This window comes from Henckelia pumila, chromosome 3 (assembly GCF_033568475.1).
Source record: "Henckelia pumila isolate YLH828 chromosome 3, ASM3356847v2, whole genome shotgun sequence".
In the NCBI taxonomy this organism is placed as follows: Eukaryota; Viridiplantae; Streptophyta; class Magnoliopsida; order Lamiales; family Gesneriaceae; genus Henckelia; species Henckelia pumila.
The window spans coordinates 159,970,651-159,984,545 of record NC_133122.1 but is presented as its reverse complement, the minus strand read 5'-3'; the positions used below and the strand labels follow the sequence as shown (position 1 = coordinate 159,984,545).

At 35.1% G+C, this 13,895-nt stretch overlaps 1 protein-coding gene and 1 non-coding gene across 2 annotated transcripts; one reads left to right on the top strand and one right to left on the bottom strand.

The window, feature by feature from the left end:
* Window positions 1–405: 405 nt before the first annotated feature.
* LOC140890390 (protein LIGHT-DEPENDENT SHORT HYPOCOTYLS 5-like) lies at window positions 406–1,764 on the top strand. The gene has a single exon (XM_073298149.1). The coding sequence runs from the start codon at window positions 616–618 to the stop codon at window positions 1,192–1,194; it is 579 nt and encodes a 192-aa protein (XP_073154250.1). The 5' UTR covers window positions 406–615; the 3' UTR covers window positions 1,195–1,764.
* Window positions 1,765–13,321: 11,557 nt separating this feature from the next.
* Window positions 13,322–13,427, bottom strand: LOC140893976 (small nucleolar RNA R71). The gene has a single exon (XR_012153534.1). It is a non-coding gene; the product is annotated as a small nucleolar RNA R71 (small nucleolar RNA).
* Between the last annotated feature and the right edge of the window lie 468 nt (window positions 13,428–13,895).

The window sequence follows — 13,895 nt, the reverse complement described above, 5'->3', positions numbered from 1 at the left end:
CGACGATTAAACCAGAACTCACATTCGCTTGGTTTTAGAAGTTAGATTTTTATTTTTTATTTTATCATTTTTTGGCAAGATCGTGTCTGTCATGCCCGCAACACACTCGCTCGAGCCATTTTTGTGTGCAAACATTTTGATATAAAAAGTAACATTTTTATATAGGGTTAGGTGAAGTACGAGAGATCTATTTCATAAAATTAATTGGTTAGAGTCTCACACAAATTTTTATATTAACTTATGCACCATTTATGAGTTTTTTTAAAACGAAAAAGACAAAAAAAAAAAAAAAAAAAAAAAAAAAAAAAAAAAAAAAAGAAGCTAAGGGAAAATTAGAAGCGTAATATACAAGTATTAATACAAAAAATGATTATGATCGTCATTCATTCATTCATTCATCTGTAACTCAAATTCTCTCTTGTATGTCCCATCAGCGCAACACAAATTCCCCTCTTCTCTCTCTTTCACACTCACGCGCTAATTGAATTCAACCCCCTCCCCCTGCTCAAGAAATGGAATCAAAATCCAGATGAAAATGGATATATAATAAACACAAGTTAAAGTAAGCTAGCAGAAATTAATTTCAGCGATTGGTATTTGATTAATTTCCGGAAGATGGACTCCGCATCTGGGGCTGGCCCCAGCGGTAGCACAGGCGGCGGCGAGGGGTCAACGGCTGCTCCACCGAGCCGCTACGTGGCGCAGAAGCGGCGGGACTGGACCACCTTCTTACAGTACTTGAAGAACCACAAGCCGCCGCTGAGCCTGGGGCGATGCAGTGGAGCTCACGTGATTGAGTTCATGAAGTACTTGGATCAGTTCGGGAAGACCAAAGTGCATGTGGCCAGCTGCCCGTGCTTCGGTCAGCCCACCCCCTCTGCCCCATGCGCCTGCTTGCTGAAGCAGGCGTGGGGCAGCCTCGACTCCCTCATCGGACGGCTGAGAGCGGCCTACGAAGAGAACGGGGGCAGGCCCGAGTCAAACCCTTTTGGAGCCAAAGCTGTGCGCATATATCTCAGAGAAGTCAGAGAAACACAAGCCAAGGCTAGAGGAATACCTTATGACAAGAAGAAAAAGAAGAGGAAAAGACCCTCCTCCACCACTACTCATGCTGATGCTGATGCTGATGCTGATGCTGATGCCGCCAGTAGTCACGGCGGCGGCCAACATGACGACGGTGGCGACTCCTGTTGACTCCGTCCGCCTGCTAAATCAGTAAATATATAAATTTATATATACATATTTCTGCTTTCTTGATTTATATACAGAATTAATTAAAATTTTATGTATGTTATTCCATATGAGGAGATTAAAATGCAATAGTACTTTTAGCTTACTTATATATAAAAATGATTCATGAACCAACTACCATTTTATCCTCTATAATTCATCAGTCAATCAAACCAAAAATTTATGGTTAAAGTGTTCAAAGATATATATAGTTTCAATTTTTTATTTTTTTCATAATTTCAATCAGACCCAAAATCAATTCACTCAACATATATAGTTTGGACTAGAAATACGTACGTACTGTGCTGATGAGAAGTTTATTGGGAAAGAAAAAGGTACTGATAATCTGAGTTCGGTTCTTGTTTCATTTCATCTCGTTTCCTGTCATTGCTAGCTGCGGTCAGTTTGCTTTTGAATCTTACAATCATCATCCTTTGATTTCGATATTTTTTTTTCATTTTTAATTCGAAAATTTTTATAGTATTAACTCGATTTTGTTAATTAGTTCCTGGATCTTGTGTATTGAGAAAAACTGTTGATGAGATAGATATAAGATCTGTTAAACATATATAAATTATATGCATAACTTATAAATATGCAAAGAGCAAGATTTAATTAGAGTTTCATTTAATTATATATAATCATAATCATGCATGTTACATTTCCTATCATCTTTTATGTACTCCTCTCTATCTAATAAACATAAGATCTCTTACATGTATATGCATCCATCATACAAAAACTCATGTGAAAATGTCGGACGAGTCAATTTAATGAGACAGATCTATGATAATCTTATTCTACTCATGAAAAAATATTATTGTTTATATAAAAAATTATTATTTTTCATTACAAATATGGATCGACTCGATCTATGGTCTCATAAATATAAATTCACGTACGAGGGAGTCTAACAAGACACGTAGTCATGATTTATGTAAATCATATGCATAATAATGTTATTATTGATACCATTAGAAACATAAAATGGGTTTGTTTACTAGTGCCGCGAGCAAAAACAATTATTGTCTATTAATGTTGCCTGAACAAGTAATTAATTAGTCATAAGGAAGGATAAGCGGTAGCAGTCTAATAATTGAATTCATCCAACAGAAAATGAATTTGGGATTAAAGAAAGTGTTTGTTTGATAACACACAAACAAATTAAAGATATTATACGTCACATTTGTACTAATTTAATAATTAAAAAAATATCACAGGTTAATTATTATTTTTATGGTGGAATAAACAACAACCTCACAAGGAAAGCGACCAGCTGCCAACCTATTACCATTAATATTTAACCGCGTTTGGGTGAATGTTTTGATTTACATGGCCGACAGAGCGTATTGGGTAGGGGGCCTCCGATCCCCTTTGAGTTTCATACACAATTTTATGAAAATTTCAACTTTCGACCCCAATCGTATAAGTACATGTCATTCTCCACGCCCTTGTTTCGAAACTCAGGTGTCAGTGAATTCAGAGTCGTATTTAGAGCTCGCAAATCAGACCAAAATATCGAATTTTTGGCATATCGAAATTTTTTCGATATACAGACATTTTTTTGGTATATCAAATTTTTTTTCGGTATCTACGGTATCAATATGGATTTTTTTCATACCAAAATTTTGGAATTTTGCTATTGGTATCGATATGAATTTTTTTCGTACCAATATTTTTAGTAAGATATACCGAAAAACCACCCCTAAACTCGTATTTGTGTTCGATGAGTTTTAAAACGAAAAGTATAAAATGACCATGTTGGTGTGGTAAATAACTTTAAAGTACAATTCATAAATAATAAATATTATAAACAATACATTAATACACTAGAAACAATATATTACATTTTGAAATAATTATATATATTTATATATATAACATTACTAGCAGCTCGTTTAACTGTTTAAGAGGTGAAAATATTTATCAAATTCATTTAGTTTTCAGTTCATTTCTTTGTTAGTATACAGTATAACTAGCTCATTTAGTCTATTGCGACATTATTGATCGAAAATAATTTTGATTAACTTCAACTTTGATAAGCTTCTTTGTGCTTATGCAATATATATTTGCATGATTAATAAAGTCTTATAGACAATATAAGTATTGACAAATAAGCCATTCAGTTTTACTAAATATTGTATATATCATATCAATTGCTCTTCTTTCATTTTTTAACTAGCATCTCACGAGGATCAACTCCGAACACATGAAACTAATCACCATTAATATCTGAACGCCCATTGTTACCCAAAGAAAAAAAAATTATTTAAGCTCCGTACAAGACTTCGTCAAGCTAATTAAATGCCCATTTTTAACTTCTACATAATAGCAAAACCTCGAAAGTCTATTGATATTGTAGAACTTTTTCAAACCGAACTCGAAAAGAATATAATGGTAAATTAATAATAAACAGAAAATATTCGAAGTGATCATGTTCTTTTTATTAATTAATATTGTGCTAGATTGTTATTATTTATTTCAGTGAGTCACCAATTAACCCAATGTGTTCTTGAGCTAGCCAACGATATATCCTCCTTGGCCTTTATATAAGGTACAGGTCTGACCGCGATGGAGATAGATATATACATGTGTGTTTCTGATCTATACCGGAGAAAATGGATCGGAGAAAAGTGCATTTCTTCTCGTACGTACCTTTCAACAGATGTATATTATTGCACGTTTTTTTCCCACATGATCATCTCCTCTTAGGTTATGAGCATCTCTCTCTCTAGAATCCTCAACACCACAATATAATTGTGTGTGACTTAAAATGTTTTATTGTGAATAGCAAAGAACGAAAAATATAATTAAGATTCCGAATATTAATATTCATGGAAGAGAATTATGATCGGCATCCTCAAAATATTAAAAACTAAGTAATTTAGTTAAGACATGTCAAAATGGCCAACCGGTACGATTGGCCTCGTATTTTTGGTACATTGAAAAATTATATATCAACTCAACCTACTCTACCTATTTAATTTGAAGTGTCTGATGGAACTAGCCCTTTGCCATTTTGGAGCGAGTTGCATGGGATGACGATGGACCAAGTCTAAACCCGGCCACATATGAATCCCGTCCCAACATGTCGGAGTTTAGACCCGGTCAAGAGTATGGGGATTCGAATTCGATAGACCCACCCACCACTAAAGTATAAATATACATATACGTTTACATATATATTATTAAGAATCTATTTATATTTTTTAAAAAATTAAATTAATTAATAGTATATACCTTAAGCCTTAATTTTAGTTCACAATATTTCAAGATTGAAATAATTTTATTATGCTGCATTTAAAATGAAAATATATAATATAATTATAATTTCTATTTCGTTATGATTTGAATAAAAATTAATAAATTCTATTTTTGATAATATTTTTTGTTCCTAGATATTATTAATATAACGTTAGAAAGTAATTATTAATTTTTAAAAGTTTTTTTATATTGTATAATGACTAAATTTATAAAAATATAGAATTTTTAGTGGGTCCAACCATTTTTTGGGGCGAACGGGTCTTGGGTTTGGTCAAACATGTATGTTGCCATCCCTAAAAGTGGGTTGGCTCGCTATTTTTTAGGGTTGGAAAATTTCCACTCTAATCTACCTATTTTATATGCAACAGACGACCCGAGCCTATCACATTTTAATTTAATAATGGTACAGTTACAACAATATTTTTACAACAATTCTTATAACACAAAAAATTTTATTTATCAAAATCTCATGATAAATAAAACACAAATTTCACGATATAATAACAAAATTTTACAATATAATCAATTTAAATATCGATATACGATATATTTGTTATACATTTAGCATTTTCTTTAAATTTTAACGTCTCTATGTACTGTGAGCAGATTTGTCAAAACATTAGGGTAAAGATTAGGTCAAATGCAATTCTCAATCACTGTCATCTTGATAAGAGAAGTACAAGTAATTCTAAGCTGAATTTGGTCATATGAGTCAATATATATAAAGTCATGTTCCTCTATGCATGCTCTTGATTGAATTTTTTGATCATTTAATTTACTTCAAATTTTCATCAAACTTTTTATAATGTTCAACATCAAAGTGCATCTAATGGTTTATAATTTTGATCAGAATATTGTGGAAGAACAGTTCAACAAGAAACATTTTACCAAAATTTTGATTTGACTCTTATGATTGTGATCTCTGCTCTTCTCATCTTTTTTTTCAACTCTGCTATTTTCTTCTCGGATCTTTTCCCTTTTTTTAAAAAAAATTTGAGTTTATCAGGTTTTCAGTTATTTGCCTCAGAATTTTGGTTGTCAAGCTTATTTTGTCAAAACACCAAAAAATAAGAAATTCTTGGATCACTTAAGTTTTGGTTTGTTAACAATATTTAAGGCAAAAACTGATTAAGTCAATCGAACTGAATGACCAAGTCCACAACTAAACTGTATTACCTAATTGGACTAGTAAACTAAACTTAACAGAACTTGACTAAAACTTCTAAGGCTACTAAGCTACAAGTCATTAGTTAAGTCCAAACTGACACTCTTTGAAGAATACCAGTCTACCTCAGATTAACAGCCGGAATTGTATAAGATTTTCTGTACCTAACCAATTCTGAGAAATCTACGAGTACTACTTTGTCTACTATTGTCAGAAAGGCCTGATGCTATCTTGAGTTTGTGATCGTTATGAATCAGACTGCTATATATAAAAGGAATATCAATTTAGTCGAGCGCTCTCAATTCTTCAACAATTTGCGCACAAGTTCAAAGCATTCAAAAGCTAAACTGATCAAGTAGTCAATCACACTTTACATATTTTACATTCTGATCATTTAAGGATCAATTTGTGCTAAGAGCTTATTGTGTAATTCATTTATAAATTAACAATTTGTATATTATTCAAAGTTCTAAAGTTGTGTGCTAGGATTTTCAATTAGGAAGGGCTCTCATTAGCATCTCACTTGGGATGGACACAATGAATTATCAAAACGGATGCTCTTTCCATGTTGCAAGCGATTCATCAACCTTGTCATTTTTCCACAAACACATCTCGCAGAGAATATCATAAATTCTTGCACTAGTGGTCTCTGTGGGGGCAGAGCTAAGACTAGGTATTAGGGGGAGCCGATAGCGACGACAAGATAGATCAAATATATATATATATATATATAGTTGGAATCTATTAAATATGAATAAAATAATACATCAATATTGATCATCAAAATTTCCAAAATACAACATTGCATCTCGGATCTATTAGAATTTAGAATGTCTTTCTTCTATATCATGAAAATCATCTATAAGTGAATCTATATTGAAATTTTAGCAATTTGCTTCTCAATAAACAAAAACAACAATCATTAAGAAATTCAATCTTATTACGAAGCACACGTAGACTTGACTATATTCATAGTAGAAAATTGTTATGTGGTTGCTGTAGAAACTGGAAGTGTGAAAAAGATCGATAAATGTACCGTCTCAGACGTCTCAATTATGCTTATTCATACATTTAATGGAGTAGGCCATACCCAAATTAAGTTAATCAAGCGCCTAATAATGATTATTTGGCAAAAACATGATTAAAATATTCTCAAATAAGTTTAAGGAGTTGAAAAATAGATTCAGAATACTCGAAAATGGTCTGAAAGAGTCCAAGCTCTCGGGTGGATCAGAACCTTCGAACTCTAGATCGGATGGTACTCCAAAGTCTAGGTGGTTCGTAAGCTTGTTTGAAGATTGGAGGGTCCAATGAGATCAGATGATCTAAAGTAAGGATCGGACGATCCGATCTCCATTGGATAAGATAATGTAAGAAACGAGATTTGATTGGCTAGCTATGGGAGTTCGGATGATCCGAAGTAAAAGATCGGACGATCCGAACTAAGCCAAGCCAGGTGTCCAAGTTGGTGACATCACGGATGACGTATTAATTTAGATTGGACGATCTAGAGTCTAGTTTGGACCGTCCGAAGTGCTGGCAAGACACGTGGATCGCATGCAGAGATCGGATGATCCGAAAGTAGGGATCGGACCGTCCGAACTCACTCTACATATAGGGGTTTGCCGAGGATCTTATTCAAGTGCACCAATTTCCCTCTTCCTCTCTCTTTTCTAGCTAGTTTTAGGGTCTTTTGGGCATTATATATAAAGGCCAAGAGGCGACGGAGCGCTGCTAGAATTTTAGCTAAGTTGTGCCCAAGTTTTGGGGCTATCGCCATCAGTGGGCTGACGACGGACGCAGGTATGATCCAAGTTTCCTAAAAATATTAGGGAGTATTTAATAGCTTAGTTAAGGCTTTTAGAGCATGATTAGTGATGCATGAGTATTTTGCATTGTAGTGATGGACTGTAGATGCGGGGACATCTAGGAATATATTATCGAGGTACGTAAGTATTGACTGAGATTGACAGCGGGTATGCATCCTTATATGTTGCATTTGTGCCATGATTGTATGTTATTACATTAATATATTATGCGGCATGTGCAAATCATATTGAGCCCGTGTTTCCTTGAGATGAGCCATATAGGGTCGCTCAGCCCTTTTGATGGGACGTTGTGACACTCAGAGTCCTGCCGACCGACGGGTTGTGCCGACTCTAGTGATCAGAGGACATTTTAGATCCACGTCCAGTTAGGAGTGAATGGATGTACCTAGTGGTTTGATTCCCCGGTCGGTATTGATCATATCCTAGGCACCAGTCTAAGCAGTTTAGATTTGTATATCCTATATATGGATACCCAGACATTGTGCTTATGCATGCATCATATTTGTATGTTTACCCATACTAGCGTGCTGAGCTTTAATGCTCACATCCAGTGTTTTCTGTGTTTTCTGGATACCCTATTTCATGGGGCAGTTTCAGGTGTTCCACCAGGATTTGGGACTAGGTGGTGAACAAAAGATGCAGGAGCAGTAGTTAGGTTATTGAATTATTACAATTCGGGTGTATACTTGTTTTATTTAGCCGGATGTATTCTGTCGATTTAGCATTTATTTGAATTCCGCAGTGTATCTTTGATTATTATTTATTGCATGCTTATTTAAATATTAAATCTCTGATTAGTAGTGGATCCGAGTTGGTCACTACATTTATTGGTATCAGAGCATGCAATAATATTTGGGACATAGTATTGGTATTTTGGGATTGACTTGGGTTATTATTGTAGAAAGATGATTGGAATTGATGGTAAAAACCGTGATAGACGGTGTGATGACGAAGACTATCATCATCGGAACGATTGAGATGAATTCAATTCAGGAGAGAAGGATCGTGTCCATAACAACATTGGATGCTTAGTTTGCGAGGTAAGCAAGAGTCCTCAAGATCGTCATCGCCAAGGTTACCTTCAGGATTTTGAATTATATGGATCCTAGCTTTGGATCAAGTACCAGATTCCAGAGGCAGTGTCAGAATATTGGTTGGGGCACGTATGAGATGCTCGCATCCATTTTGTTCGACCAAGATAGCACTCCTCTGAAGATTCTCCACAATCAGTTGAAGAGATTATCATGAAGATCTTATCTCGTCCACCGAAATATTGTTGTAAGATTTAATTGTAAACAATATTTCAGTTGTAAGCGATTGAATCATTGTATAATTGATTCCAGGCTATTGGAATTTCTTAGTGAGTGTAACTAAGGATTTTTAATAAGAGTTGTATTAAACCTGGTTCAATGGTTTAATGATTTTTCAGTATTGAGATATACATATAATTCCAGTAATTGTTGATTAATTTAACTATTGTGACTCATAGGTTTTTTAGTAACCGGATTGTAGGTACTTGTCATGTGATTAGTTCTAGGAATTTTCTTAGAATGATTGGGTAAGTATGTGATTTGGGATTTATTCCAGGGATGATGTGTTTCATCAAGGGCATGAGTTATACTAAGTTATTGTATGATTTATCTGGGTGATTTCCTAGACCAGCTGATAGCATTTGACCTTGTTGAGTTGTTTCCAAGTGATGATGTATTTTCATTAGGGGCTGGGTGATGGTTTATATCAGGGGTTGTGGACTGTATTGGTTGATCGAGACGGGTGAGGAAGCACGACCCTATTTCGATGTTTTTCTGGAGGGTTTATTCCAGATAGTCTTTCAGGGAAAGCTACCTTAGTCTTGATATGTTACGCAGTTGTAGTCAGGGGTATAACTATCAGGATGATTTCTAGCGATGGCTGAATTCATTGGATTTAGTGTTGGTACTGGGTTAGTGCCAAGGAAATTCTATGGGTTATAGAGTTTGATTTTCCTGTGGTCAAGATGATTTTGGAATGGATATTCCTCGACTATTGAGTATCTTACTCAAGATGATTTCATTTATTAGGAATTTCTAGACGAATAGATCTAGTAAGTGGATTGACGACTATCATTGATCAGTTAGAGTATCGTCTGGTTTTTTTAGTAATTGGGATTGAGACAAGGAGGCGTGACCCTATACCGACATGTCTGGGAGGATATTCCAGCATGGATGGTTGGGGAGGCTACCTCGGTCTCGATATATTACGCAGGCATAGCAAATGGTATAACTACCAGTGTAATTTCGATTATAATCGAGTTGATGGATTAGCTTTGATACTAGGTTGTACTGAAGGATAAGATTGTCTATTTACAGGATTGTCATATACATGAGTTATTCCTTGAATTTAAAAAGGACAGAACTAAGAATGTATATCATGGGCTAGACTGAGATAGTTATGGTAAATATATTCAGGATGACACAAAGATTGTGACAATAGATATTGTGGGTATCATCTGACTATGTCAGAGGAAATAAAGATAAATCTTTGTTGTTAGATTCTATGGTACTTTTGGAGTCATAATAGTCTTAGGATGCATATTCCTAGACAAAGTGATTGTTTCGAGATGAGAAATTGGTCGATTAGGGATATCACTAGATTTTTAAATCTAGTAGGCAGGTTGACTAGTAGCCGTGCTCATTAAGATTATCATATTACAATGTCAGAAGTCTGATCTGAGGTTTCCTTGAGACAGTGAGTGTCCAAGATAGCAGATGATTCCTTGGATTGGTAATTTTTCTATAGGTGAGTTCGTAATTTAGTATTCATCCCTATTTGAAAAGGACGGTTTTTAGTAGTAAATCTAGGCTGGTACAGGATCAGTGCCAGTTACTACTCTTGATTATTTTCTGATTTTGTCGGAGATAAGATGATGAACTCAGTATGGGAATCTTGTGATTCCAAAGTGTTTGGGGTTAAGAGACTTATCGAAACTCTACCTCTACTATAATTAATAATTAAATAAAATACGGTTTTTCAAAAAACATTCGGCATGACCTATCTATTTATATTAAAACCCACCTGTTACAGGCAGCAACCCAAAAATACAACCAACAACACAAATAAACTAGACCGAAAAAAAAAATGAACGAAAACCTAAGAGAAGAGGTTCGGCATAACAAACATCCAAAATTTAAAATTTTAATATTTACATGCCAAGAAACAAATCTAAAAGTCATTACATTTACATTTACCAAAAAAAAAAACAAAACAAATACTTCAAAACTTTCAAGTTTGAATAACTTATGCGGAAGAATGGCATAGGTCGAAGGGATGTGATGTGCTCGCATCGCAGTCCACTATATAATCATGCCCCTCGATCTCAACGATAATCTAACCTGCACCAAACATAGTAGTAAGCCTAAAGGCCCAACAAGGATAAACCATGGAATAACGAGGGTATAAAAATACATGCATCATACTAAAAATAATAATAAGTATATAATGAACTCACACGAACGAAACACAACTCATGCCCGAAGTAGAACCTTTACAATATGCAATGAAAACATGACATTCATGAACATTTCCTTTTTAATTATCTTGTGAATTTAGATCCTCAATTGTTACTATGATTTTTGATCGATCAATGGCTACAGTACTATACCGGCAAGGATGCCAAGATCTCTCCCGAAGCCACATTGCCCCTTTCCTCTGGTTTGGTAGGGGAGCCGACATGTTGATAAGTGCATTTTATGCACTTAATTTATATATGATTTGACTTAGATTTTGTGATGTATCGAGTGAATATTATGCGTATTTGTTGTTGTTTTTTTGAGTTGCAAGGATTTGAAGAAAAGTAGCAAGAAGAAGCGGAAAGATGAATTACGGGACAGCAAAATTCAGAAAATTACTGGGAATGTTACAGACACCTAAATCCGATCTTCACTAATCAAATTGAATTTTAGGATGTTTTAAAGTTCCTGTCAAAATTTCAGCTCGATCCGACGGCTAGAACTTAAGTTATGATTTTTACAAAACTGCTGCGCAGATGGTGAAATGGAAGAACAAGTAGCGCCCTAGCTCTAGTTTTTCAGCGCTCCAGCGCCCGTAAATTCATGTCCAGAGCGCCCCAGCGCCGTATTTTGAGCGCTCCAGCGCTAGACGTCCGTCATTGAAAAATAAAATACGAAACTTGAGCGCCCCAGCGCCGCATTATTAGCGCTCCAACGCTGCGCAGTCTCCAAAAATATGGAAAGTCTTTAATCGAGTTTTAAAAGGGATTTTATGACTTATTCTGGAGGATAGGAGGGTTTAGAGAGTTTTCAGAGCATAGAGACGACTATTGAGAGTTTTGAAGTGCACAAGAGCTCGATAATTTGATACGAAGACAGAAGACGGCGGCAACCGGCGACGGAAAAGCTTAATTTTACTTCGTTCTAGTTTTTCTTTAAACTCTATTTTTCTAGTTTGATGGATTATTTGAAGAACAAGTTTTGTTTGATCTTTGAATTTGTTATGAACTAATTTCTTAGTCTAGAGGTAGACGGATCTTGACTGGAAACCATGATTGAGATATTTTGATTTATATATTTGAATTTTTCTCACAGTTTATTTGTGTTTTCCTGATTTTAATGCTTTCAATTTACTGGCCATAGATTGAATGATATTTTATTTAGAATCTATCACTCGAGAGAGGAGATTTTGAATACGACATAGGAAAATACATCTTTGGTGTTTATATTATTCGAGAGGCATATAACTCCATAGAAGTCATTAGAAGAATTCTTGTGCTATTTACCGGATTTAATAATTGAACTTTGATAGAGATATTGAGTTTGTTATTGAATACGAATTTCTGCTTGACACTCGAGAGATATAGTAGAAAATAATAGAGATTTTTGGCTAATAAACTAGAAGAATTGATAATTGAACGATCATTAGAAATAAAATGTGGTGAACAGTCAAGTGAAGTCGAACCTCTAGCATCTTCGCTTATTGAATTTTTCTCTCGTGAACTCGTGGTTATTTAGTTTTGTTTCTTGCAAATTTTAGTTTTATAAAAATCAAACCATTTTCGTAGCTCTACATAGGATTAGGATTTTATTAGTTGCAAATATTTGATATAATATCATTTATTCATTCTCCGTGGGATCGACTTGGACTTAATTCCTATTTTATAACTTGACATCATGCGCTTGCGAGCAAAAAACACGCAACAAGTTTTTGGCGCCGTTGCCGGGGAATGAATTTTATTTGATTTATATTAAATTGTGCTAATTGGTCTTAATTTTTATTTAGAGCATTTTATTTTATTTTGTTGGTTCTAATTTTAAATCTTTCCTATCTATGCAGTTTATGCGAAAAAGCCAAAGTTACGACTCACTGTTCTTTGATCCGGAAATCGAGAAAACTGCTAAAGCTTTGAGAAAAGCTAGAAGAGAAGAGTTGCAACAAATGACTGAAAAAAGGGAAAGAGCTGTCAATAATGCTCTGGTGCCGATCAGAGATCACTTTCGACCAGTGATCAATGCTCATTATTCTGGGATAGCTCGGCAGAACATCACGGCAAATAATTTTGAGTTGAAGCCAGCTCTGATTAATATGGTGCAGCAGAATCAGTTCAGGGGTACAGCTACTGAAGATCCAAATCTGCATCTGCGTACTTTTCTGGAGATTGCTGACACAGTGAAGATTCATGGTGTTATTGAGGACACCATCAAACTACGATTGTTCACATTCTCTCTTAGGGACAATGCTCGTAGTTGGTTGCAGTCACTACCTCTTGGGAGTATCACTACATGGGAAGACATGGCATCCAAATTTCTGGCTAAGTACTTTCCTCCTGCCAAGTCTGCCCAGCTGAAAATTGAGATCACTACTTTCAAACAGCAAGATTTTGAGCAGCTTTATGAAGCTTGGGAGCGGTACAAGGAGTTGATTAGGAAGTGTCCAAACCATAATTTTCTGGATTGGGAACAGATTGAGTTATTCTACAATGGTTTAAATGGCCCAACGAGGATTTCTGTGGATGCTGCAGCTGGAGGTTTAATATTTTCTAAATTTCCTGAATAGGTTTATGAGATGCTTGAGCAAATGACTGTTAATAGTTATCAGTGGCCGAGTGAGAGATCTGTAATAAGGAAGTCTGCTGGAATTCATGAGGTTGATGCATTCACTGCTTTGACTGCTCAGATGGCTACTATTTCTACACAGTTGGCTGCACTGACCAAAGGCAATCAAGTTTCTATTAAGACAGCATCGCTGGCGACTGCCGTAAATTCTGCTGATGGATTTGAGAGTGTGGAGCAAGCTCAATATGTGAACAACAGAAATTACAACAACTATCAAGGTAATCCTGTACCCAATCAATATCACCCTAGTCTGCGTAATCATGAAAATTTTTCTTATGCTAACAATAATAATGTGTTGAA

Coding starts and splice junctions, on each gene's coding strand:
- LOC140890390 (XM_073298149.1), top strand. CDS start 616: ATGGACTCCGCATCTGGGGCTGGCCCCAGCGGTAGCACAGGCGGCGGC.